The following is a 22,116-nucleotide window of genomic DNA, read 5'->3' as shown; positions in this document are numbered from 1 at the left end:
TATTGACTTGTTGACTTTGTTGGTTTTTATATTTTGTTTTTGAAAAAACATTACTGTTATTATATATAATAATAATATTATGTATTTATTTCAATGTGTATATAGTCAAGTCACCTTTATTTATATAGCGCTTTAAACAAAATACATTGCGTCAAAGCAACTGAACAACAATTATTAGGAAAACAGTGTGTAAATAATGCAAAATGACAGTTAAAGGCAGTTCATCATTGAATTCAGTGATGTCATCTCTGTTCAGTTAAATAGTGCCTGTGCATTTATTTGCAATCAAGTCAACGATATCGCTGTAGATGAAGTGTCCCCAACTAAGCAAGCCAGAGACGACAGCGGCAAGGAACCGAAACTCCATCGGTGACAGAATGGAGAAAAAAACCTTGGGAGAAACCAGGCTCAGTTGGGGGGCCAGTTCTCCTCTGACCAGACGAAACCAGTAGTTCAATTCCAGGCTGCAGCAAAGTCTGATTGTGCAGAAGAATCATCTGTTTCCTGTGGTCTTGTCCTGGTGGTCCTCTGAGACAAGGTCTTTACAGGGGATCTGTATCTGGGGCTCTAGTTGTCCTGGTCACCGCTGTCTTTCAGGGCAGTAGAGGTCCTTTCTAGGTGCTGATCCACCATCTGGTCTGGATACGTACTGGATCCGGGTGACTGCAGTGACCCTCTGATCTGGACACAGACTGGATCTGGTGGCCACGGTGACCTCGGAACAAGAGAGAAACAGACTAATATTAGCGTAGATGCCATTCTTCTAATGATGTAGCAAGTACATAGGGTGTTATGGGAGGTGTTTCTGGTTCCGGTTTACCTAATTAATGCAGCCTAAAAATCCTTTAACGGATTTGGATAATAAAAGCATATTAGTATGTTATGTGTATGCCAGGTTAAAGAGATGGGTCTTTAATCTAGATTTAAACTGCAAGAGTGTGTCTGCCTCCCGAACAATGTTAGGTAGGTTATTCCAGAGTTTAGGCGTCAAATAGGAAAAGGATCTGCCACCCGCAGTTGATTTTGATATTCTAGGTATTATCAAATTGCCCTGAATTATAGTAATAGTATGAAATAGTCTTGTATTGTAACGCTGATTTTTTTTATCTTTAATTTTTTTATATACCTATTATTAAAACAACAACATGAATGACAATAGTAAGATATACAAATATTATTACTGAATCACGTTTTAAATGTGTCATCATAAGGGTTCAATATATTAATTTCAGCTGCTGGTTTTTGTAATAGTAAATGTTTGTAAGTGCTTAGGTGGTCTTGTAGCAGTGATGTTAGAGTCTGTTTTTTTTTTCCTCACCATTGTCAGTTCTCCATATTTAGCTCTGAGCATCTGCTGACATACAGAAAACACACACTATTGGTTGCTAGCAGCAGCACACAGGTGTTGTTGAGGTTACCACTCCTTGCTTCCTTTCCAAGGCTCTCTCTTTCGGTTGCTCAACAGATGCACAGAGACACACGCGCACACACTCACACATTCACACGCTTTCACATTCACAGCAATGCATGGACACACGCTCATCTCATAACACCGAGCCGGATACAGGCGTCTTACAGGTAAATAAATTTTAAATGCATATCTGGCGTGTGAAAAAATTGATGCATGTTGTGCTTTTTGTGCTGATTGCATTTGACGTTGTGTTTTATGAAGCGCCATGAGAATGTTTTGTTCCTGTTTTTTTTTTTCTCTCAGCTCTCATAATTGCTTTGTGTGGCACATAGGTATCTTTCTGTTCTCCAGGAAAGAGAGAGTCGCTTCTTCTGTTGTTGCAAGGATGTGTGTCTCTTCATCCTCTTAGCAACAGGTGATCTCTCACTGAGAGGCTGTTGCTAAGGGCCGTCGGATGAAGGGAAACTCCCTGTGATTATCACGCCTTTCCCACGGGGCTCCGCTTGGCCTTCCGCCCACTCAATCAACTGCTGCATCTGATTGGCAACGAGCGCCGCCAGTTAGGAGCCAATCTAATCGTTTGCTTTGAGCCGAGGAGGTATAAAATGTCTCTCAGATGGTGTCATTGTTTGTGGTCTGAACCAGGAAACCGTTTCCCCCAGTGTTTCCATCGATGCAGAACATCGAGCTGCTCGGCGTGGTTTCCAAAATTGATATTCTGCCTCCGCCGCGCTCTGCTCGCGTGGCCAATTGAACCAAATTAACCGTGCATAACGCCTGTCTCTCTGCAGAAGCTTTCAGTGTGTTTCTGCCTGCTGTCGCTGAGGTGTGGTAATGAGGTTTCTGTGGTAAACACGGCTAAAACGCCACGTTCCGTTCACCTGTCAGTTTTTCTCGCTGTCAAACCCTCAGCGGTGGTTTTAACTGTAACAAGTCAACAGCCAGGCTTCTGTCATGATGAAGAGAGCCAGCCTGGTGGAGAGGCTAGTCTACTCTTCACCCTGACAGGAGGATAACAAGAAATCCACAGGGATGCTGTTACCAGGAGATGTCAGGCAGAAAAACTGAGTTTCACATCTGGTTTTTTTCGTTTGATAACTGCACATTTAAAGCGAGCCAAGTACGTTTGGATTGGGAAGAACTAGTCAATTTGTGAGTTCAACTGTTGTGTTTGTGTAGGCTGTCCATTATTTTTAGATTTAAAGGCTAAGTTCACCTGAAATTGAAAATCTGTCCATGTTTTACACATCCTCGAAGCATCCTTAGGTGTATGTGACTTTCTTCTTTCAGACAAATCCAATCGGAGTTCTATTAAAAATAATCCTTTCTCTTCCAAGCCTTTCAGTGGGGTAAGCATGTGTTTGTTATCAACAGTTCAGAAGACGATAAATAAAGTGCGCGCATCTTTAATAAAACGTCCCTCACACTGCTTTAGGGCATGAATAGCGAATCCATATAAATATCCAGATTTCAAATGTAATACACACTTTTTTCCCACATCTGCTGACTGCGGGACGCGGAAAACGTGCAGGCGGATTCTGAAAAAGGGGATAAATTGAGAGTTGTAATCATTTCGAGTTGACTCTGTGGCCATATTTGTAGCACCTCAGTCTTTTCAACTCAAAAACTGATTGTTTAACTCCTATTCAAGTTACGTGGTTCAAATCAGCAATAAAAACTGACATGAACGTTTTAGATGGTGTCAAAAAACATTGAAGGTCACTCCAGCCAATCAGTCCCATAATCTTGGAACTGTTTTTATGGGAACAGGAGGAGCTGTAATGATGTGACAACTTTACCAATTGGTGATTGGCTCTTTTATTTAAAAAGGCTGGCTTATTCCACCAAACTATGCATTGCATGTTCTCCCAGCTGACCATCTACTGTATACGTAAAGTCTTTGTCTGTACTTAATAATGTTGGCTTTTTGTCCCCATTGACATTCATATGTATGGAACCATTCTTCAGAATATCATCTTTTGTGTTATGCATAAGATATAAAGTGAATAAAGGATGAAAGAATTTTCTTTTTTGGATGAATCAACCTTTTAAGAATAGTCACTCCAAATATATGTAGATTTGCACCACGTGCCTCAAAGAAACCACAGATTTTGTAAAACACTATGAAAATGCTTTGAAATGTCTGCTTGGCTTGTTTGGTATTAACAACTGGAAAGCAAAATGAATCTTGGCACTATAAACAAGGCAGGCAGGGGTATGTTGGCAGATGATCCTGAGATGCTCTCTGGCTTTAATGAGACATATGTCTGTTTTGAATCTCCTCTGAATGTGGGTTATGATGTTAGACAAGACTCAGCTCTGTGTACTGGATGGCACTGTTGATGCGGTGGCTGTCTTTGGTTGTTTTTTCCCCTCTTTGCTCTTTTTCACACAGTTTTTGTTCCCCTCGTGGTTCAAGGCATTTTTCTTGCTTTCATTGTTTGAAGATTATGTTTTGGTTCACAGATGTTTCCTTTGCTCTCGATTTAGGTTGTTATGCCTTTTACAGAAGAACCAACTTTTTTGAAATTGTATGGTTTATTAAACCTTATTGAAATATTTAACCAATCCGAATACATTTTGCATATGTGTTTTTGTTGAGCATCATATTTGACACATTATAGGCTTTATGCCTCATATGGTATAGGGACAACATGGACAACAATTTATTCAGAGGCCCAAACTAAGCAAAAATATGCATTTGTTGCAAATGCTGATATTTATATGACCAAAAAATGATTTTAAACAGATCTTTACAACAATATAGCAGATACTAACATAAAATGACATAAATATCAGTCGTCATCACTCTATAGCTCCCAAAAATGTCTTAGTAAGATGATATTTAAATTATGTTTGTAAGATGCTCTTTTTCGGACGCTTGCACTTGCATGACATGGTGGTATAAAAGTGCTTTCCGTCCCGCTGTCCTCGGTGGTCTGGCCAATGTTGACATCTCTGTACGACCAATTTAGTGCCTTAAATGTGGTCAGAAGAGCAGGATCCAGAGGTCACTCTAACTCAAATTACAGACAGCTTTTGGTTTCCATGAATCAGATTTTAAGTCACCCCTGCTTTCTGATTATAGGCCAGTGCAGTTAGAGCCCCATTTGTTTTATGACCTTCGAGATATTACCAGATTCAGCATACACAAGCCTGTTTGCATGCTGGAACAGAGGAATTATTGTGGCTTTCCATTTAGGGAACTGAATAAACATGAGTGACATTACCTTGCAAAGTGTGCAATTATTTGGCTTTTTAATCCACTTTGAATCTGACACATTTAAAGAAAACAGGCCTCCTAGTATCAACATCGCATGAGCGCCGTGTTTTGGCTGGCAGAGTGTGAAAGTGTTTGGGTTTAAGCGCGATTCTCTCTCCGAGTTTGTTTTCCAGCCGTTGATTGGCTAGCAGACTTTGTTTTCTCACACGGTGGAATGCAACGATTCTTTAATTCAGGATGTGAGGCTGACAAGAGGATGTTTAAAGTCTCCTAGCACCTCTTTCTTTCAGTCTTCAACTGACTTGTTTTTTTTCCTCTTTCGTACTCCAGATTTGAACTCGAAGTGATCTGATGTTTACACAGCCCAGATTAACGGCGATAACCTGAAAGGCCTCGTAGACTGACGTACATCTGAACATAATGTGACATTTGTTAAACTATGTCGATGTGCTGAAAGGTGTTGATTGATGATTGGTTTAAAGAATCATAGTGTTCCCTTTCTTTTGGTCAAGTTAATGTTGCTGTGAAACTCTTACTAGCTTTGCTTTCGTGGCGTTCCTTTAGCCACAACAGCAGGAACTTCAATTAAAAAGCACAAAAGTGATAAAAGTAGAGAGATATCAGTTATAAGCCGATATTATTGAAATTTTCAAATCCATTTCAGGTGATTTCGATTATATTTATAGCAGCGTCTAATGATCACTTAATGTTAGTATTAAAATACACTAATTTGAATGTGCATCCTTTTCTGATTTACTGTACATGATGATTCTGTGATACTGTTTAAGTAAGATAAGTTTTTTTTTCACAGCTTTGTTGAGTTGCATTTGCTATTTCCTCATTGATCTCAAATGTCAGTGCTATTTGTGTTCTTATCGCAAGAGAGGAATATCCCGTGTTTTCAACCACAAAGCGCGTCTCTAAGGTGCAGCAGCTTGTCTTGGCAGGCGCTTTTGGGTTTTTTCCCTGCTAACATTTTGAAGTCATTGCATACACCCACCTCTGCGGTCATTCTGTTGTGGCTAGACGTTACTTTGCTCTTTGAGCACGAGGCATCTGCTATTTCCATCGGTGTGTTGCTCACAGTTGTGCAGTTCAAGTTAATGTGTGACACTCGTTTAACAGATGTGAGTTTCCTCAGCTGAGGAACCAGCCGCATTTTGCCTCCCCAAGACGTCAGATCACCCAAGTATCTGAATTTCTAGTACCACTGGGGGACATTCTTTTCCTCCAGTTATTTCTTCAGAGACTTCTTAGTTTCTACGTCCTCCTCAGAGGGTTTGGCAAAATCATTTGCGCTGCTGAAAGAGTTTTCTACACTGGTTGCCTGAAGCTTTCCAGAACCGAATGGGAGCCCCCCTGTTCCTTCTCCATTGGTAAAGAAAGTGTTCCCGAGTCCTTTTACAAGCGTCCTATCGGGTGTCACTCTCGCTTGGGTCGTCCATTGACTCCGAAGAAGCAGATCATGTTTCTTTCCTGTAGAGGTATTCATTTCGCACAATTCTACTTGATAAGTAAAGCCTGTCGTCAGCCCAGATTATGAAGCAGTTTCAGGGTGATTTAAATGATTGTTTCAGAAAAAGGGGGGAAAAAAGTGCAGGATAAATTTTTTGGTTTGTCATTTGTTTGAAAAACTCAGTCTTGTGTAAACCGCAGGATGCCTGGGGTGTGTGTGGACAGCAGGGTTAGTGTACGCCAAACTTGGAGGGAATCTCAAAGAAAACGAGCTAAGAACCGCTAATGGTGTGCGTCAGACCACAAATGAGAAAGTGAGCCAGGAAGCCAACGTTGTTTGTGTTGAACCTCGCCGTCTCTCCCTCTGAGGTTCCATATTAATTTAGCTCTTTATTTTTTCCCTCTAGTTGTTCCACCTCACGCTGAGCGACTTGAGAGACTTAGCGGCTGGTGCATATGGTTAGCGTTTGGTGGTATTTCTGTGGAGATAACACATTTTTGGCTTATGGTATTGGAACGTAAGACTCTGTTTATGCAATAATATATTGATGTAAATATTTTTTCTCAATATTGCTATTTTTTTTTTTATTGATGCATTAATTTCGTTTCCTACAGGCTGTATTAAGATGAACGCTTAAGATTAGCATTCCTTGTCTGCTGTATACGAGGAATGTACATGTGTGTGTGTGTGTGTGTGTGTGTGTGTGTGTGTGTGTACATATATGTACATTCCTCGTAATCGCCTTTAAAGGTGTCCAAATTAAATGCATATTACTAATCAAAAATTGTTTTGATATATTTACGGTAGGAAATTTGCAAAATATTTTCACAGAACATGATATTTACTTAATATCCTAATGATTTTTGGCATAAAAGAAAATTAGATAATTTTGACCCATACAATGTATTTTTGGCTATTGCTACAAATATACCCCAGAGGAGTTGTACATTATAATATTGTGATATGATTTAAGTTTTTACCTATTTTGCTTTTGTTCAATTAATAAAACAAATAAAAATAATCACAATTAATATTAATATTAGGTTATTATTCAATAAATTCTAGCCTGTGCATTAAGCCAGTAACCAATGAATGATGGCATTAGATGATGATAAATGACTCTAAAAAATGTTTTAAATACGATAAAAATTCTAATATACAAATACACTACATTTGAATTTTAAATTAAGTTAAATTATTAAAATATATAAATTCATATTATGTTTAATAAATTCTGGCCTGTACATTAAACTATTTACCAATAAATGATGGCAGTAGATGATGCTAAAGTTATCTAAAAATATTCTAATATAATAGAATAAATACTTGAATGAATAAATATAATAAATCCATTTAAAGAGGTCTCTGTTGCTGTTTGAAGTTCCACACTGGTTTTATTGGCATGTGGCTCTCATTGAGCTCTTTAAGACTTTTCTTAAAGCTCTTTTCTGTCTAGTGTCAGTGGGTTTAACATGACCTTTAGTAGTCCTCAGGTATAGATGTTTGTGGTGTATGTGTAAACAGCACTTAGAGTAGCGTAGCAGAGGACAGGTGTTCAAATGCGACACCCTCAGTCTAATCCTCCAGTAATCCCAGCTGAAGCCATGTGTTCGCTATCTTGCTGCCGACGCTCTAAAGTACAGCCAATGGACGCCATCCAACTGAAGAGAGAGAGCTGAAGCATCGCCCTCCCTTCATAAAGAAAAACACTGGTCGTCCAATAAAATTGTCTCTATTGAGCAAAACGTTTATGCTTTAATGTCAGATGCATTGGGTTTAACTGAGAACTGGAATTAGAGTGCGTGACTCTAACAAACTCTGTGGTCTTGTGAATTTTTAGTAACAAGACTGTAAATTCAAGAGCGCTCACTGGGGAAGGGAAGGCGCACTGAACAAAGCCGTCAAATGGTCCAAAACGGTCCAATATTTCTTTTAATAAAAGTGTATTCCAAATTAGTGCTCTCAAAATTGGCACGTTGATGCAGGCAATGAATTTTCCCAGTTTTATGGCTTTAAAAATATCTACGAATGAATCCCTGCCCTGTCAGCTGTTATACCGTGCTTATAGCGTGTGCTCTAAAGTTGCATGCACAGCCTGTGCTTATTTCATGTTAAAGTGCAAATGAAACTCCGAGCATGCGTGTCAGATCCATGTTGTGCTCCGGTGCGGTAGATCTTAAAGTAACAGCAGCCGTATAACCTTAAAACCCAGCAGCTGTGATGTCTGTTAATCAAAGATCAAAAGAAAACAAAGCAAATCAAAGACTTTTTTCTAGCTTTAAGTATTCATCTATATTTAATTTAGAATGTATTGTTTGATAACTTTATTCATTTTCTGTTTATTTCCTTCTTGCTGAAGCACACAGGCAAATATGACATGACATTGTAATAGGTTTGTGTGAAAATTGTGTTTAGTTCACTTAAATTGGAAATTTGTTACTTTTTAAAGTCTAATAAATGTTAAAATGTATAGCTCTCAATTATACTGTAATGTTAGTATAGTCAACATTATATGTAGTTGTTTCTACTAGGGATGTAAAATATCAATTCATTCCATGATCGATTGTCGTTTAAATTAACGATCAATTAATCGATTAATGGTTAACCATAATGCTGCAAAATGCATCTATTGCAGGCAGCAGTCACACACGCCACACACACACACACAATGCTTTCTCACTTGAATTAATGGGGTTTTAGTCTGAATAAAATGCTAGTAGAAGGATAAAAAAATGAATAGATGTGATTTATGATCATTTGATAAAATCAAGAGAGCGCGTCTGGCACGGAGACCGCTGAATGCGCCTCTTTAAATGGTTTTGTGGTGCTCGTTGTTGTATTTTTAAACACAATTGCAATGTTTTCAACTGACATTGAGGCATTTAAAATAAAATGATCCCAAACGTAAATGTGGCACGCGTGTGACTGCGCTGCGCATTAAGTGAAATGCTTTCATCAGCGCTGCTGCAGCAAAACACACTGTTGCTCACAGTAATTTGATCAGATTTTTAATTTTTGCTTTCCGGTAGGACTAGCCTATTTGTTTTTAAAAATCCAGCATCTAGTGCATTAGATCATGACAGCGCGTGCGTGCAGACGAGGACGAGCGAGCACGAGCATGTCTCATTCGGCACGAATCCAAATGTTTCCATATTCGCAATGTATTTGAATGTTAAACTATTATTTATAATGTAAACTACTTACAAATTCGCTCATAGACGGAAAAGATGATCCTCTTCATATGAGCAAAAACGTCATTGGAACAGCAGAGAGGACCGATATACGGTCGATTTAAACTGACCAATGTAACCTTTTATATGTTTAGTTGACCGTATTTTGATAATCAACAGACTGCGATGTAAGTTTGAATCGCTAGAATATACGTAGGCTCCAGCGATCGAAACAGCTGAGACAGAAAAAAAAAAACCTTTTTCGCAAGTGTTTACTTTCATTTGTGCACACTCACAATAAAAACAGAAGATTTGTGCTCTTATAGGGTTAGGAAAATGTTAGATCATGACCGTGCCTCTGGAGCTAAACATGGGAAAGGAAATTAAAGATTTCATGAATTAAGAATTCGTTCTATTTATTAATTTGTTCCCTTATTTCAGTTAAATCATGGGTTATTTAGGGAACAAAATTAATGAAACATGAACAATTGCCACAAATCAATAAGTCGTAGGATTGAATTAACAAGTTGTAGGAATGAATAAATCTATCTGTCCTTTGTTATCTGATGAAATGACTTAGTTACTAGATTTCTATTGCTTTTCATGTAGAATAACTTTTGTATTGTTTCTATTTTAATGTTCTTTTAAAGTTTAAATCACATTAAAAGCTTAATTAGTACACTGTGAATGAATGATGATGCATTTATATGGTCGCCGTTAGGGATGGGCATGATTAATCGATAATTGATCGTTAAGAATTTCTTCGATCACGTTAATTTGTTATCGAATAATCTAATTAATTTTTTTTATCTAATGCATTTTTTTTTTATCTAATGGAGGTTGCGTTCCTTAGTGTGAGTCTTGAAGCAATTCAATGAATTTCACTGTGTGGCAGCAATTAAATATTTTACCACCAGGGTGCAATATTTGACACCCTACTCGGTTATCTGTGATAAATAGTTAACTGCAAACATTGCGATGCCGTGTATAAGTACAACACGGCCACGACTCAAATGATGTACCTGTGCATCCCGGCAACGTCAGTTCCCTCAGAGCGGGTGTTTTCGGCGGCTGGACTGACGGTCACCAGGTTGCGGTCGCGTCTGACCCCAGATCATGTCAACATGCTTATATTTCTCAACAAAAATCCGTAGACTCGTGCAGAAGTTGTATGCTAGTTACTAAAGTTAGTTATTTTTCACGAGGCTTTAAGTAGAATAATTTGTTAAGTTAGCGTAATTGTTAGGAAGGCTAATATTTGGCCTTTTCTTCTGGCTTGGATAGTTTTGAGTTACATTTTGACAAAACCTGTCAGATCTAAGTATTATTATGTTTTTTTTATGTTATTGTTTAACATGATTCTTTTATTATTATTATTATTATTATTTTGGAACAACTGAGGTCTCTGTTTAAGAACGCCGGCTCGCAGCTGCAGGTTCCGCTGCTTTAGAGCACCGCACATGCACGCGCATATATGTTCGATTTGCTTGAACGTAGTTTAACTGTCTGCCACAAGTTGATCTTGTAATAAAGGTCTCATCGAGGAATAACACGCATTATTTTATATTCATTGCATTTTTTAATTATAAAAATTAAATAATTAATTATATTATAAAATTATTCATGACTAATCGATAGTCGATCGTTAATTCTCCCGACGATCGACTAAGAAAATTTAATCGAATGCCCATCCCTAGTCACCGTCACTCACAGCCGCTCGCACGTGTTCTGATCACGATCCGCAATCAGCCCAACATTACATCGGTTAACCGACCATCAACAGCCTTAATCGATCAATCTCTTATTGACAATTAACCAATCATCGATTAAACGTTTACATTCCTAGTTTCTACATTTAATTTGGAGGCTTCCCATCTTAAATGTGAAATTATTGTAATATACTGTAAAAATATTTTTTAAACTCTAAAGTTAGTTGGGATTAATCGTGCTAAATCGTGAGCAATTTTAAAAATGTGATAATTTTTTTCTTTAATCGATGGAAAGCATTATTACAAATACATTCTTATTGTGATTTGTTTTAATTTTGTGCAATGTGTTTTGCAGGAATCTTAAACCCCTTAACTGTCACCCCCCCCCCATTTTTTAAATAGGCATTAAAGTGCACTATCCAAACTAAAATTGCTGTAATTTATGAACACTTTGGAATATAAACATAAGGTTGATCTCTTTTTAAAGAAGAAAATTAGCAGATGTTGACAAAAGTGGAATCTTTTCAAATAATTGAAGTATCAAAAAGTTATAGAAGTTTAAATGTACTATAAATAATATGCGCTATATTAATTTTATTATATTTTATTTATTATAAATATTTTACATAACAGGTTTTACTCTAAAATTGGTATAAAATTAAAGCCTTGTGTCTAAATAAGTTATGTTATAAATTTGAAGTTGATATGAAAAAAATTGAGGTTCCTGTGAGATTTTATTTAGGGCGTCATACCGCACACAGCCACTGGGAGTCATCAAAACTATTTTGAATTTTGCTTAATGAATTTTTCTCTAGTTTTCTCTGTGAATTTTACTTCTATCTCAAAGTAACCATCAAATATGAAATCCTGAGACTCAGACCTTTCCAATGATATGTTTGTTGCCAAGATTATAAAAAGTTTTGGTTCTAGAAGACCGTAATGCATTATGTTTTATGACACTTGGCCCTGCCCACTAAGGGGGAGGTGACCGCCATTAGATTTTAAAGTACCATTTCCATGGTAAATCAATGTCCGATTTCAAAATGGTTTTCACAGGATGAATCTTGGGCTTCTAAGCTTTCAAATGATATATGATTTATGATGATTACTAAAAGATTTTATAGAGAAAAATACAACAACAAAAAAGAGTGCCAAGCGTCCCACAAGTGGGACGGTGACAGTTATTACTGTGACTTTAAAAAAAAAGATCCTTTATTGGCATTGATGCGACCATCTTTTTCAATGTTAAACATTTTAATAATCTAAAAAAACTTTTTTCCACCTATAAATCATGTTTTGTGCATTGTAAGGTTTAATGGATGTTTTTTTTTTTCATTTTTCCTTCACATTAATGCATTTTGCTGGCACATATATCCAAAGCAACTTGCATTGCCATCATTTTATCCGTTATGCGTTCCCTGGGAATTGAATGCGTGACCTCGGCATTGCAAACGCCAGCTGCTTTATCAATTACAGCCCTCTTCTGCTGCTTGGCTTTGGTGAACAAGCAGTGAGTCACAATAGGAACAAATGTTTATGCTTCTTCAGTCATCTCTCATTAACAACCACCCACATCTTGCCTTTCCGTTTTCTCTTTTTTTTTTCACTTTGTACAGATTTTATATTTTGTTGTGGTACAGAATACACATTCGCACATGAGGGTGTTTACATCTGAAGACGATATGAAATCAAAACCAAACTTTGCAACATGCAAGGTTTGCTTTTAATATTAAATTACACTGAATACAAGTTGGTGTAGAATTTGCATAGAAACTAGTAAATGTGTTAAATAATTACAAAGAAGCATCAAGTAACAAATTAAATTTGACATGAAATGTAAAAAGACTGAAATAGCTCTCCAGTTTTATTCACAACTTTTTCTAGGATTTAGTGCACAGACATCAACTTGCATTGACGTTCTCAAAGTTGAGTTGAAGTCAGTCATTATCATTAAATAGTCTGATTCTTCTGCATGGTTGTTCTATAAAGCAGTTGTTTGGTCAGTATGTCCATTTATCTCGAACAAATTCAAGAGCATAAGGATGCATGTCTACAGAGAAATGAACTAATTACTTTGCAGTAGCTTAAAGATCATTTTAAATGAAATTGGCACATTTATCTTTGGTTTTAATTCATTTTCACCCACCAAAAAGCTTTAATTCAATAGCCCATAATTAGATTATCAAATGGGCTCATGCGTGAAGTGCTGAGTTTGCAGGAGTGTTTGTGAGACCGAATGGTCGCGTTGGGGACGGGTTGAGGAGGAACAGCTGTGGCAGCTTATGATGAACCTAAAGCATTAAGCATCATTGGCCATGAGTAATAAACACAGAGAGCGCTAATGGTTCTTGGCACTGAGGTTAAATAATCCCAAGCTCTGTTCTGTGTTCACATACTTCACCCTCGCCAGTCTGATAATTGCTGTAATTGAACGTAGAGGTTTGACGTTGAGCCTAATGTCAGCTAATGCTTCCATAGCTGTCTGTTTACAGTCACTGTAATTGCATTACTTATCCTCGCATTACTTCTTTAACCATACTTGAAATTGAATGTTAATTATGATGAACTTTAATAACAAAAAAACGTATTCACAACTAACTTTGCATCTAACCAGTTTTTCTTTCATAAGCCTTCAAACTTGTTTATTCAGGTATTACTTAAACCAAATGCAGGTAATGCAGATCAGTACTCAAATAATATTAGTAGTAGTAGTAATATTGATTTCTATTTTTTTTATTAATATATTTTATATATATTAATATATCTCTCGCGCTCTCTCTCTCACGCTCTCTCTCTCTCTGTCTCTCTCTCGCGCTCTCTCTCGGTCTCTCTCTCTCTCTCTCGGTCTCTCTCTCTCTCTCTCTCTCTCTCTGTCTCTCTCTCTATCTCTCTCTCGCGCACACTCTCTCTCTCTCTCTCTCTGTCTCTCTCTCTCTCTTGCGCTCTCTCACGCTCTTCCTCTTGCGCTCTCTCGCACTCTCCCTCTCTCTCTCTTGCGCTCTCTCGCGCTCTCCCTCTCTCTCTCTCGCTCTCCCTCTCTCTCTCTCGGTCTCTCTCTCTCTCTCGCACTCTCCCTCTCTCACTCCCTCTCTCTCGCGCGCGCTCTTGCGCTCTCTTTCTCTCTCGCGCACACTCTCTCTCTCTCGCGCACACTCTCTCTCTCTCGCGCTCTCTCTCGCGCTCTCTCTCTCTCTCTCTCTCTCTCTCGCGCTCTCTCTGTCTCTCTCTCGCGCTCTCTCTGTCTCTCTCTCGCGCTCTCTCTCTTTCGCATGCGCTCTCGCGCTCTCTCTCTTTCGCATGCGCTCTCGCGCTCTCTTTCTCGCGCCCTCTCTCTCTCTCTCTCTCTCTCTCCCTCACAATTAACTCTTTTTTTTGTCTCTCTTTTTTTTTGTTAATGTAACATTAGCCTAAAACATTAGCAGTTAATGTTCTGCATTTCTGTTTTGAGCTTTCGCGTGCGCTCTCTCTCTCTCGCTCTTTCTCACTCTCGCTCTCTCTCTCTCTCTCTCTCTCTCTCACAATTAACTCTTTTTTTTGTCTCTCTCTTTTTTTTGTTAATTGTAACATTAACATAAAACGTTAGCAGTTAATGTTCTGCATTTCTGTTTTGAGCTTTCGCGTGCGCTCTCTCTCTCTTTCTCGCGCTCTCTCTCTCTCTCACAATTAACTCTTTTTTTTTTTTGTCTCTCCCTTTTTTTTGGTTGATTGTAACATTAGCCTAAAACGTTAGCAGTTAATGTTCTGCATTTCTGTTTTGAGCTGCGCGGGCTGAAGATGACCAGTAGAGTGACGCATTTGATAGCAAGTTTTTAATCAATGAGATTAAACTCATATTTTCATGTAGAATGCGCTTCGTTATTTATACAACATATCGTTAATATTAGGACTTCTAGGCTATTTGCAAAAAGGGCCTGAATGCACATGAACATATCTGCGCGGCTCTGAATGAACTCATTTTGTGGACGCGTTCTTCACGAAACAATGTGCAGAAACACGGCAGCTAAACTCTAAAAATTCACAGCGTTTTATTATAATGGTCTTCTCATTATAATGGTATGGGTGTGACAGTCCAGTCATAGTTATTAATATTCTGCATTGTAGTTTGTCCTGCTTGTGCTGTGCGCTAGTACTACAATGAAGCGCTCGACTCAAAACCAAATGCATCTTATATCAGGTAAATAAAATATCCACGATATATATACACCAGCAGAAATGTTTTGAAATCACTTGAAGCCTACCTGATCGAAAAAATCCAGTCTCTGCCTGTGTCAGTTTGAGTCTTGGTAAAGTCTTAAATCCCTCCCAAGATGCTCCTCTGTCACTCACGGATAATGTAAAGTGAAACATAAATCTATGGGGGTGGTTGGATTTATTCATAGACTTTAAAATATTAATTTAAAGCTTTTTTATTTTCAGATTCTTACAGCTTTATCATAATAGGCTCTATATTAACTTATTGGAATAAAACCAGTAGTTCTGTGTGAAATCAGACATTTGAGCTCCCCAATATAGTCAAAATGGCATAATCAATAACACCCCGTGAATATTCGACTGTTAGATTTGTCGTCGAATCAGGCTCCTCGAATCAAAGCATCGATTCTTCGACTATTCGGGGTCTCCACTAGTATTTTCTGTTTCAAACCTTAACATAGCAACTTTAGGTAATCATAACATTAAAAATTCAAATCCAGATTTAGATTTTCAAAGATTGATTATAAAAACGGATTATTTGTTCCCAAAAATGCAATTAATCCATTGAATCAATATAAAAGTAATTTTTCATGTTGAAACTGTAAAATGCACAACAAAGTAAGTTGATCCACATGAAAGCCTCTGAACTTGGTCAATACTAATCTTATTAGTTTAATAGCTTTAATAGCTTGCGTTTCTTCCCCATCTTCATCAATGCATTTAAAATGATACATTTTTGCGATTTGTCATGTGCATCTTGTCAGTAAAGCCTGTTCTGTGAATAGAAGTAAATCTCCATCGCATGCTTTCAGATGTAGCGCATTTAATACACAGAGCCATAAATCACTGACAAGCTATACAATATTTTGTTTATAATTGTGTAGCTTGTCAGATACTGTTTACAATGTGTGGAATGGTGCACTGTGATTGGTTGAGCGGTTCTTTCGCATTTTATCGTCACTCGCTTACTGAATCCTTTCTGAAATCTCCCACAGATGGAGTCTCCGGTCTCCACGCCTGCACCTCCACCGCTCCACCTCCTCGCTCCGGGCGTCAACACTGACATCTCCTCCCCGTGTGAGCAGATCATGGTCCGCACGCGCTCTGTGGCCGTCAACACCTCTGACGTGGCTCTGGCCACCGAGCCCGAGTGTCTGGGTCCCTGCGAACCTGGCACCAGCGTCAACCTGGAGGGCATCGTCTGGCAGGAGACTGAGGACGGTAAGGACTGGAGCCAGATGGAAGCTACGTGCTGTCGGTTAAACAGTTAATCACTGTTATATTAAATGTTAAGCTCATGTCAGTTGAAATGAAGACTAGGGCTGCTTGATTTGGGGGGGGGGGGGGGGGGGGGATCTAATTGCAATTCTTATGCAGTTTGTGATTTACAGTACTTCAGGATTTCTACACTTCTTTGTAGGGATGTATGCACTCTTTGGCAAAAAAAACTATTTTGATTATAAAAATCTGCAGGGAGCCCTCAGAGTTTCTCTCTTGTTGATAACTGCTAGTTTATAAGTGCTTCTCATTACAGTATTGAAAAGACAGTTGGGCCATGTTTCATTTTCAAATACACATTATAAGTGTCCCAAAACTAAGAACAGATGCAGAGATGTGAAACTGAGCCACTCTTGAGATGCTGAAAACACTGGATCATGAGCTGCTCATATGTAAATGAACACAGAGCTGCGCTTATTATCATTAACTAAAACTAAAACCATGAAAAACCCTTTTCAGTATTTAAAATAAAATAACTGTTAAGGAAAATTTTATATAAATTATACACAAATATTTTATTTCAGCTAGTTGCCAAAAACACTGATAAAATAAAAATATTTGTATTTTATAATTGTAATTTTAAATTAAAAAATTAAATGTTTTTAAAAAATTTAGTAACACTGAGATTATTATAATTTAGAATTGCATTATAATTTTTATTAATAGTTTGAATTCTTTTATCATATTTTCTGTGTTCATTTTAATTTAGAATGTTTTAGCAATTTAGTTTATTTGTCCGTTTTATCATTTTTTGCCTATATAGTTTTAATTCATTTTTGTTTCAGTTGTAGTATGTCAAAGTAAACTAAATAATAATGACTAAAGTTTTTTTTATATATATAAACATTTCATTTGATGTCAGTTAACATTTGTCAATTAAATTCTTTTTATGGTTTTAGGTTTAGTTAATTACAATAACCCTGAATATAAAAATCTGATCAAAATACTAACAAAGACTAGTATATCTATAATACTAAAATAACACACAACCGCTGGTTTTATTTTGATTACTCTAAATCCTTAAATTTAGTTTTTTTTCTGCCACACTGAAAGAATCAGACCACATACTTTCACTGAAGCTCCGCCCTCTAACAATGCTAGTTTTCTGATTGGCTGACACTCAGATTCTGAGATTCTTTTTTCTTCAGGATGCTCATTTCTGTCAGCTAGCAGAGATGTTTAATATGTGGTTTACCAAAAAATGCTTGCATATACATATATAGTGTTCCTGTAGCTCAATTGGTAGAGCAATGCGCTATCAAGCTCAAGGTTGGAGGTTCGATTCCCCGGGAACACATGATAGGTAAAAATTGAAAGCCTGAATGCACTGTAAGTCGCTTTGGATAAGTGTCTGCTAAATGCATTAATTTAATTTAATTTAATATAAATCTATAAACAATTAAGCCTGTTTTGTGCAGACTAGGGAGAACACACATTTGCTTGTTTAGCTTCCTGGACACTAATTCCACCTTGGCTTTGAGCTGGAGCAGGTGATTGACAGAAAAGCTGCTGTTTGCCTCATTTCGAAATGCTTTTTCTCCCATAAAACCAATGTTTTTTATCCAGGACTGGTGCCAGACTGTTTAGATCTGCATGTCAGCATTGCGTTGTTGTAGCCATTAACCATTTATGTGTGTTTGTGCTATAAACAAACAAAATCCAGACATCGCAGTTTGTTTTCTCCACCTAGTGAAGCTTAACCTTTCGGTTTTTCTTCCTAAGTCCTCTGAAGTGTGTGTTATTAGCTATCTGTCAGACACTCCCTTCGTGCAAATGTTTTTTTTTTTTTTATAGACTGGTGGGCATTCATAGGTAAATTACCCTTACAGTAGAGATCTTGTTTTAGCAGGCTAATGGTGTTGTATGTTGTAACATGAGCAAGTCTTGCTCGGCTATTTGGCCCATGTCTGTTATTTGAACACCCAGCCATGTTTCCTCTCTGTTACGATTAATGCAGAATGGCTGCAGCTGGCAATTTCAGTCAAGGTCAAAAGGCGCCACGCAGCTCGTACTTTCACCTTCGCCCACTCGTTCCATTAGCTCCGCTAACGCACAGAAATTGTGTTAGTTCACACCACATCAAATGCTTCCTGTCTTCCCCCGGTCTCTTCATATCTCCATCTGTCTCGCTTTACCTCCTGTCCTGATGATTCAGTGCTGAGGTCTCATGGCACAGCGGTTTCCATTTGACAAATGCAGAAAACAAGCCAGAGGAAAGTCTGAAAGCCCCTCCACAGAGGGACACGGGAATGAGCAATAACAGCCAGACCAGCATGCCTTGCAGTTGGAGGCTGTGGAGCTGTTAGAGACGTCTCTGTTCGGATGCCCGGAGGCTTTCTGAGCTCTTTGGAGAGTTGTGTAATGGATGGACTTCTGGGTTATTGGTTCATCTGATCTACAGTGGCTTACATAAAACTAGTGTGGTGTTTATGAAGTTCATACAAGACAGAGTTATCATAGTTTTGAATTTTACATCAAGTATTTTTTTTGCACTTTAATTTCAAAATTGTTACTTTTTGGTTTAGTTTTCACACTGATGCTTTTTTTCTTATTTTTTAACATTAGTCAACTAATAGTGAACTATTTTTATAGCATGTTAGTTGACAGTGCATTGTCTTATTGTTTTAGTAAATTAAATTTACATTAACTGAGATTAATAAATGCATATGGCCATTGTTTGTTCATATTTACTAATGTTAAACAAATTAACCCGTTATAAATTGTAGTGTTAGCACTTTCACTCCATCATTGTTAGTTTTAGCTTCGCTTTAGTGTTTTTTGTTTTCATTTAGCTTTAATCTTATTATACTTTTTAATATTTTAGGACTGTCAAAGTTAAATGCATTTCACTAAACTAATCTGTTTCAATTGCTAAACTAGTATAATTTAATCGATAATGTTATTTCTAAATTGCCAGTCTTTTTTTTAATGCTGGTGGGTTGTGAATTTCAAACTTTGTTTTATTTTTATATATCATTTCTAATTATATAGCTATTTTGTTTTTAATAAGTCATTCAGCAAAGACCGGTAATGGCTTTTGGGGTGAATGTTTCACCATTAAAACTGACAGGTCTTGTAGTTGTAGGTGTTAGAAATCAGAATAAATCACCACAGCTAATAGAAATTTACTTGCACAGCTGGCTAGTTTTTCTGCATCATTGGTGCATGAATCATTCTGCATATGTATGTGATTCTCATCCAAAACCTTGCATTCTGTTTAACTAAAGTCATGCTCATTTGCACCTAAAGTTTAAACAACCTCTTTGCGATGTAATTTGACTACCAAATACTGACCTTTGGGGCGGCAGTTTTTAAAGGGAACTGTGCGGATCAAAGATCGCTCTCTTTCTGGGCTGTCAGCATGAGGAGATGGAAGTGCCCCTGACCTGGCAACCCAGACCCTCCTCCATCAGCCTGTGACAGCTCATCAAAACCAGAGCGAGTAACGGGAGGTTCACGGAGAAGAGACAGTAGATTGGGCAAGGGAGCAAAAAGCTCAGAGAAAGTGACATTTTGCAAGAGCAGCACAGCAACATGCATTTCTGCGCCAAGAGTCTGGTCTCTTGTCAACCCCACCTGCTGAAACTCTCAAATGTCAGCCTCAAATCTTCCAGTGCTTTATGGCTCCTGGCGTCCTCTGCCAGAAAACCATCCCTGAGGTGGGCTGGCGAGACACTAGCTTGGCTCTGGCAAAACCACCGGAGTTTTTTGTTTCGATTCTTGAATCCGGGTGGCAAACCTCTACACACGCATAGCAGGTTCTTTCTGTCTTTTGTGCCAATATCTCCAAGCAAGTTTTCTCTTATTATTAGAAGTTTGCCATAACCAGTCCTGTTTTCACCATCCTCAAAGCATGATGTTCTGGTGTCCAAATAAGCCTTAGCCACAAACCCTTTGTCTCTCCCAGAAATAAAAGGGATTTGAAGCAGGAAAATGGCGAAGGAGATAAGACGAACTTTGTTCTGGAGAACAGCCAGACCTTTCCAAACAATTAGAGGTTGTTTACTTTGCTGTGAGGAGGTCCTTGGAGCTGTCTGAATGCTGTTTCTCTTGGTGGCACATTTCCACCTCTCCAGCCGGCGTGTCTGTCATAAACATGGTGGCGTCGTCCAAATCCAGAGCAGAAGTGTAGTGCCGTGGCCATTGTCCCCTTTTCCGAAAGAATGTAATGAAGACAGACACTTGACATGAGGATGTCAGCTCAGGCAAGCCGGTCTGGAAAAGACACAAAGAGCCCTGTTGGGCTGTCATGTTTGCCCTGGAGAGAGTGGTATTCATTCCTTTTCTTAGTCTCTCTTGTCTCTTTCTTTTTTTCTGTCAGTCAGGCGGACTTCGCCAAGCAAAGCACATACAGAATGCCAGATCTAGCCTGTCACTTTCTCTCTCAGCTTGTGGTGAAGCCTCAACTCGGCCTCGCTCTGCTTTTGGTTTTGTTCCACACTTCCCTTTTCGTCTCTTCCTTTTTTCCTCAGATCTTCCATCAAAGTCTTTCTCCTCCTCGTCTAACAGCCCTTACATCTCGCAGCGGGGATCCAACTAGCTTTCTGGGTTCCTGTCAGCGCTCGGCAGGCTGTCAATATTGGACAACAATGACCAGATGCGGCTCGTTCTCGCTCGCATTTCTCCTCTGGCTTTTGCAAGCTGAAAATCCGAAACCGATGAAGACATGCCAGCTAAGAATGACCTCAACAGTGTTGACGTTAGTTCCTCAGAGCTGTCTTCTGTAATGATAAAGTGATATCGCCTGGGAAGATGGAGTCTTTGTGAGAATTTTTTTCCAGGTTTGAATGGCACGTTTTGTTGTGTACCTTTCACACTCTTAGGATTGCATCCACCCGCTTTACTCAAGGGTTTATAATTGCCACCTGGCAACCCTTCGTCGTCCACTGGGAAAAAGTTCTGAGGATGGATGTCTGGGGGGGAGGAAAGTTACTAAACTGTGCCAAATCACTAGTGTAGATATTACAAAAGAAGGGCCCCTTCACGTCCCCTCCTTCCCCTTCTTCTTTCCCAGGAGACCTGCTCAACTCGGTCATGTGACCCAGATAATCAGTAGAGGCAGCCACCGAAGCAAGCATGATCACAACCTCGTAAAAAAAATAAAAAATCAGGTCTTTGACAACCAATTCTGTTCTCAGTTGTTTTAAGATAACTTATTGTTCCTCCACTAGTCTCATGCAAAAACAGATGTCAAACAGGAAAATCTGTGGATGTCTTTTATTAGCTTATTTTCAATTCAGGATTTCCTTCATTGTATATTTCTTAAGTGGTTTGATGATTATTTCATATAAATATTGAAAATAATGCACCCTCATGCACGTATGTCTACATAATATTGTGAATTTTTTTTTCCTATTGATTATTGAATCAAAAAATGCATTAAAATGCAGTACATGCAAGTTGTACAATGTGCATTTATTTTTTACTTTTTTGATGTTGTGTAATCTTGTGCTGTGACTCCAAAAAGGAAGAAAGAAAACAGATTTACCTTTTAGATATATATATATATATATAATAATTAATGAAGATGTGTATACTCATGGCAAAGATCTGTAAAAAAAAAAAAAAATTACACTCATGAAAAGATGATTTTTTTATTTATTTATTGTGATTGTAACACTTTCATTTAGTTGAAATAACTGAATAAACTTTTCTTTATTGCGGACGTAATCTCTCTT

General features: G+C 38.1%; 1 protein-coding gene across 3 annotated transcripts in view; it reads left to right on the top strand.

Moving 5' to 3' along the window:
• The window catches only part of znf609a (zinc finger protein 609a), a 107,368-nt gene that overhangs the window by 72,283 nt on the left and 12,969 nt on the right, over positions 1–22,116 (top strand). For 2 of the 3 annotated variants that reach the window (XM_059536886.1, XM_059536888.1), the window contains one exon: positions 16,156–16,381. In XM_059536886.1, the coding sequence (XP_059392869.1) occupies positions 16,156–16,381 (226 nt within the window). Of the gene's footprint in view, positions 1–1,468; positions 1,579–16,155; positions 16,382–22,116 lie in introns of those variants that run through there. The other variant, XM_059536887.1, reaches the window with a different exon arrangement.

The sequence above is a fragment of the Carassius carassius genome, chromosome 43 (assembly GCF_963082965.1).
Source record: "Carassius carassius chromosome 43, fCarCar2.1, whole genome shotgun sequence".
NCBI lineage: Eukaryota > Metazoa > Chordata > Actinopteri > Cypriniformes > Cyprinidae > Carassius > Carassius carassius.
This window is presented reverse-complemented; position numbering and strand designations above follow the sequence as displayed.